At 45.2% G+C, this 5,797-nt stretch overlaps 1 protein-coding gene across 1 annotated transcript; it reads left to right on the top strand.

Annotated features, from left to right (window-relative positions):
• The first annotated feature begins 408 nt into the window (after positions 1-408).
• On the top strand, positions 409-2,650 carry LOC132389135 (zinc finger protein 239-like). Its single transcript, XM_059961595.1, has 3 exons — positions 409-759; positions 840-1,215; positions 2,517-2,650. Exons 1-3 carry the CDS (start codon positions 409-411, stop codon positions 2,648-2,650), a joined length of 861 nt encoding a protein of 286 aa, XP_059817578.1.
• Positions 2,651-5,797: the final 3,147 nt, after the last annotated feature.

Genomic DNA, 5,797 nt, shown 5'->3' with positions numbered 1-5,797 from the left:
GTTAAAACGAGAAGGAATTTGTCTCCAGGAATCTCAATCACAGCACGCCAGTTTTGCTGTCTCTGTCCAGAGATTTAAGGAGTGGAGCGAGGGCCAAAATCGACCATCCTTCCTATTCAGACTGCGGGGAGGGATTTATTCGGTTATCTAACCAACTGGCACGCCCGTCATCTTATAAAGGAGAAAGGCCGTTCACCTGCTCAGACAGTGGGAATAGATTCACTCAGTCATCTCAACTGAAGGTACATCAGAAAGTTCACACTGGGCAAGGCCATTCACCTGTTCTGTGTGTGTGAGAAAGGATACAATTGGTTTTCCCACCTGCGGACACACCCGTCAGTTTACACTGGGCAGAAGCTGGTAAACGGCTGTATTTGTAGGAAAGGATTCACTCAATCATCTGACGTAATGGCTCAACAGCGGGTTCACTCTGCGGAGAGGCCATTCACCTGCTCAGAATGTGCGAAACGATTCACTCGGTCATCCGACCTACAGAGACATCATCGAATTCACACCGGGGAGAAGCCGTTCAACTGCTCAGTCTGTGGGAAGGGATTCACTCAGTCATCCAACCTACAGAGTCATCAGCGAGTTCACACTGGGGAGAAGCCGTTCCCCTGTTCAGAATGTGGGAAGGGATTCGCTCACTTATCCAACCTACGGAGTCACTTGCGAGTTCACACTGGTGAGAAGCCGTTCAACTGCTCAGTCTGTGGGGAGAGATTCTCTCAGTCAAACAACCTACAGAGACACCAGCGAGTTCACACTGGAGAGAGGCTGTCACCTGCTCAGTCTGTGGGAAGGGATTCAGACAGTCATCCAACCTGCAGATACATCAGCGAGTTCACACCGGGGACAAGCCATTCACCTGCTCAGTCTGTGGGAAGGGATTCACTCAGTCTTCCCATCTACGGAGGCATCAGCGATTTCACACCGGGGAGAAGCCATTCACCTGTCCAGAATGTGGGGAGGGATTCACTCAGTCATCCAGCCAACAGAGACACCAGCGAGTTCACACTGGGGAGAAGCCATTCATTTGTTCAGAATGTGGGAAGCGATTCGATCAATCTTCCACCCTACGGAGTCATCAGCGAGTTCACACTGGGGAGAAGCCATTCACCTGTTCAGAATGTGGGAAGAGATTCGCTCACTTAGCCAACCTACGGAGGCACTCGCGAGCTCACACCTGGGAGAAGCCGTTCAACTGCTCAGTCTGTGGGAAGGGATTCACTCAGTCATCCACCCTACGGAGACACCAGCGAGTTCACACTGGGGAGAAGCCGTTCACTTGCTCAGAATGTGGAAAGGGATTCACTCGGTCATCCCAAGTAATGGCACGCCAGTCAGTTCACAATCGGTAGTTGCCGTTGTTATGAATCTCTAGATTTCGTTTGCTGTAGACTGCCATTTTCAGAGAGAGAAATTAAAAAGGTAAATCAGTCTGACTTGCAGCTTGTTTAGTTTTAACCGAGGACACAGACACTCAGAGTTAGACGGAGACGAAGGAGGAAAAATGGAAGGATCAAAACCAGGGAACTAGTGGCCAAGGGTCGCTGATTGCAACTTTTCTAGTCCCACCAGGGTGGGTTAATTATCGAATCATCGTACCTCGAATGTGAGGATGTCACCTCTTTTGATCCGTAGGGGTGGATCTGATTTGGGGTATCCTGTGAAGACCACTGATGTGTTAACCCTTGCTGGATGTGGTGGGGTAATTCACTTGAAGATGATACCCCTTGTGACAAGTCACTTTCGGTGATAATTCGTATGTGGATTTGGAATGATGACGGATAAAATCTACAGCAACTGTTGTCTCGTTTTACCGCCATGAAACCCGTGGAATTCGACATAATTGCCTTCTCTCAACATTTACGTTGCAATGATGAAGTTCCTATTCTGACTGGTAAGAAGGCTCTTAGAAGGTTTCTGGGAATGGATGGATAAAGTTCAGCAAGAACTTTACTGATATCGCTCTTCCTCTGACTAATCTCCTGAAGAAGGGTGAAAAGTTTGTTTGGACCGAGCCTTGTCAGGAGGCATTTGATGGATTGAAAGCGATTTTTGTGTCATTAGCCTGTGCTCAGGGCAAAGCCATTACAAAGCCATTTTCTATAGCTGTGGATGCCAGTGATGAAGCTGCCGGGACAGTGTTATTACAGAAAGATGATGATGATGTTGAACATCCTGTATCTTACTTTTCGAGAAAATTCAATGAGCATCAAATAAATTATTTCACCTTAGCGGGCTCACTTTTAACATTTAAGAAAAACTTGGACAGATATATGGATGGGAGGGGCTTGGAGGGATATGGCCCAGTGGGAGCTGGCAGAAAAATGGTTCGGCGCAGCCAAGAAGGGCCAAAAGGACTGTTTCTGTGCTGTAATGTTCTATGGTTTTTAGAGAAAGAGTTGTTGTCACTCAGCTTGGCTTTGTGGCATTTTGATGTCGATGTTTGTCCTGTGAAGAAACCTCTTGTAGTTTATACTGATCATAATGTGTTGGTGTTTTTGATTCAGGTAAAGGGCAAATAAAGATGATTGTTAAACTAGAGACTGATTTTGCAAGAATATGGTATTGTGATAATGCATATGAAAAGCACGGACAATATCATTGCCGATTGTCCTTCCAGATGCTGAGCTTACAGTTTTAATAGTGAAGCACAATCTAATATTTGTATACGATTCTGCAATGTGTTACATGATAACCATACATGCATTATTTTACATACTGTAGCTTGCAGTTAATTTTTTTCTCTTTTAGTGCAAAAAGAAATGTTTTGGGGGAGGGGAAGTGTTATGAATCCTTAAGTTTCGTTTGCTGTGGACTGTCACTTTAAGAGAGTGCCTGAGGAGGTGGGAATTAACAATGACGTGAGCAGCTGACATTAATAGCCCATTTTTGATTTTTACTTAGAGAGAGAGTGAGAGAGCTCAAGGAAACGGAACTGTCTGCATTGCAGCTTGTTCACATTACTCGCAGTTTGTTTGGTTTTAAGCAAGGACACAGACACAGTCAGAAGCAAGAGAATAAAAGGAATTAGACAAGGAAACTGGTGGCCAAGGGTCACTGTTTGGAACTCTCCTGTTCCCACAGGAGTACTTTGATTATCGATTCAGTGCACATCGAATGTGTGCCTGTCACCACGAATAATCCACAGGAGTGGATTTTGTTTGTGGAATCCTGTGGAGACCACTTACGTGTTAACCCTTGCCTGGGTATGTGGTGTGGCGATTCACTTGAAGACGATATCCCTTAGGAAATCTGAAATTCAAACAACAACACAAACAAAATGCTGGTGGAACACAGCAGGTCAGGCAGCATCTATAGGGAGAAGCACTGTCGGCATTTCGGGCCGAGACCCTTCGTCAGGACTAACCGAAAGGAAAGATAGTAAGAGATTTGTAAGTAGTGGGGAAGGGGGAAATGCGAAATGATAGGGGAGGACCGGAGGGGGTGGGATGAAGCTAAGAGCAGGAAAGGTGATTGGCGAAAGGGTTACAGCCCTGGAGAAGGGAAAGGATCATAGGACGGGAAGCCTCGGGAGAAAGAAAGGAGGGGTGGAGATGGAGAACCGGCAAACAACTAAATATGTCAGGGATGAGGTAAGAACGGGAGGAGGAGTATTAACGGAAGTTCGACATTTTAATTACACGTCCCATTCCCATTCTGATATGTCTATCCATGGCCTCCTCTATTGTCAAAATGGATCCATACTCAGGTTGGAGGAAAAACAACTTATAAACCAGTTGGGTAGCCTCCAACCTGATGGCATGAACCGTGACTTCTCTACCTTCCGTTAATGCCTCTTCTCCCCTTCTTACCCCATCCCTGACATATTTAGTTGTTTGCCTGTTCTCCATCTCCCTCTGGTGTTCCCCCATTCCTTTCTTACACCCGAGGCCTCCCGTTCCGTGATCCTTTCCCTTCTCTATCTCTGTATCACTTTCCCCAATCACCTTTCCAGCTCTTAGCTTCATCCCACCCCCTCCGGTCTTCTGGTATAATTTCGCATTTCCTCCTCCCCCCACTACTTTCAAATCTCTTACTATCTTTCCTTTCGGTTAGTCCTGACGAAGGGTCTCGGCCCGAAACGTCGACAGTGCTACTCCCTATAGATGTTGCCTGGCCTGCTGTGTTCCACGAGCATTTTGTGTGTGTTGTTGATCCCTGTGACAAGCTACTTTCGGTGATAATTCGTATATGCATTTGGAACGGCGACGGATAAAATCTACGGCGACTTTTATCTCATTTTACCACCGTGGAACCTATGGAATTCAACGTAATTGCCTTCTCTCTGCATTTGCCCTAGATTACAAATATCTCTCTCCCATCCCTTATTCCGTGAAAGAACTACACTTTCATACTTTACCATCTCAAGACTCTAAGTCTTGTTCCCCTCCACCCCACCCACCCACCACCGCCGAGCTCAATAGTTTGGGAGTTATATTTATACATAAGTATACACCATATCTTGCTTAAGTTACTATATTGTCAGTAGATACTAATGAAGATACTGGTTTTAACATCAGAAACGTGCTATTCAGAGCATAAATATGAGGATATTTCAGATGAATAGGTGTCTTGAAAAATGGTGCAAGGGGGAGGGATTCAAATTTCCGGGGCATTGGAACCATTTCTGGGAGAGGTAGGACCGGTATAAACAGGATGGTCTGCACCTGGGCTGGTCTGGAACCAATGTCCTAGGGGGAGCGTTTGCTACTGCTGTTCAGGAGGATTTAGACTAACGTGGCAGGGGGATGGGAACAAGTGCAGAGAGACAGGGGTGTGTAAAATGAGGGTAGAAGCAAAAAGTAGTAAGGTGAAAAGTAAAAATGGCAGGCAGGCAAATCCAGGGCAAAAAGCAAAAAGAGCCACTTTACAACATAATTGTATAAGGGCTAAGAGTGTTGTGAAAACAAGCCTGAAGGCTTTGTATCTCAATGAGAGTAGCATTAGTAACAAGGTGGATGAATTGAATGTGCAGATAATTATTAATGAATACGATATAGTTGGAATCACAGAGACATGGCTCCAGGGTGACCAAGGATGGGAGGTCAACATCCACGGATATTCAATATTCAGGAGGGATAGACAGGAAAGAAAAGGAGGTGGGGTAGTATTGCTGGTTAGAGAGGAGATTAACGCAATAGAAAGGAAGGACATTAGCCTGGAGGATGTGGAATCGATATGGGTAGAGCTGCATAACACTAAGGGACAGAAAACGCTGGTGAGAGTTGTGTACAGACCACCTAACAGTAGTAGTGAGGTTGGGGATGGCATTAAACAGGAAATTAGAAATGCGTGCAATAAAGGAACAGTAGTTATAATGGGTGACTTCAATGTACATATAGATTGGGAGAACCAAATTGGTAAGGGTGCTGAGGAAGAGCATTTCTTGGAATGTATGCGGGATGGATTTCTGAACTAACATGTCGAGGAAACAACCAGAGCGCAGGCCATTCTAGATTGGGTATTGAGCAATGAGGAAGGGTTAGTTAGCAACTTTGTCGTGCGAGGCCCCTTGCGTAAGAGTGACCATAATGTGGTGGAATTCTTCTTTAAGATGGAGATTGACATAGTTAATTCAGAAACAAAATTTCTCAACTTAAAGAAGGGTAACTTTGAATGTTTGAGACGTGTATTAGTTAAGATAGACTGGCAAATGATACTTAAAGAGCTGACAGTAGATATGCAATGGCAAGCATTTAAAGATCGCATGGGTGTACTACAATAATTGTTCACCCCAGTTTGGCAAAAGAATAAACCAGGGAAGGTAGTGCACCCGTGGCTGACAAGG

This window comes from Hypanus sabinus, unplaced genomic scaffold (assembly GCF_030144855.1).
Source record: "Hypanus sabinus isolate sHypSab1 unplaced genomic scaffold, sHypSab1.hap1 scaffold_480, whole genome shotgun sequence".
NCBI classification, from domain to species: Eukaryota; Metazoa; Chordata; class Chondrichthyes; order Myliobatiformes; family Dasyatidae; genus Hypanus; species Hypanus sabinus.
Note: the sequence above shows the minus strand (reverse complement) of the source record. Positions and strands in the feature narration are given on the sequence as shown.

Excerpts from the sequence above, each read along its gene's own strand:
- LOC132389135 (XM_059961595.1), top strand. The coding sequence starts at position 409 with ATGGCTCAACAGCGGGTTCACTCTGCGGAGAGGCCATTCACCTGCTCA. Across the intron at positions 760-839 it reads ACCTACAGAGACACCAGCGA|CGAGTTCACACCGGGGACAA; the intron begins GTTCACACTGGA and ends CAGATACATCAG. Across the intron at positions 1,216-2,516 it reads GCCGTTCAACTGCTCAGTCT|GTAAAGGGCAAATAAAGATG; the intron begins GTGGGAAGGGAT and ends TTTTTGATTCAG.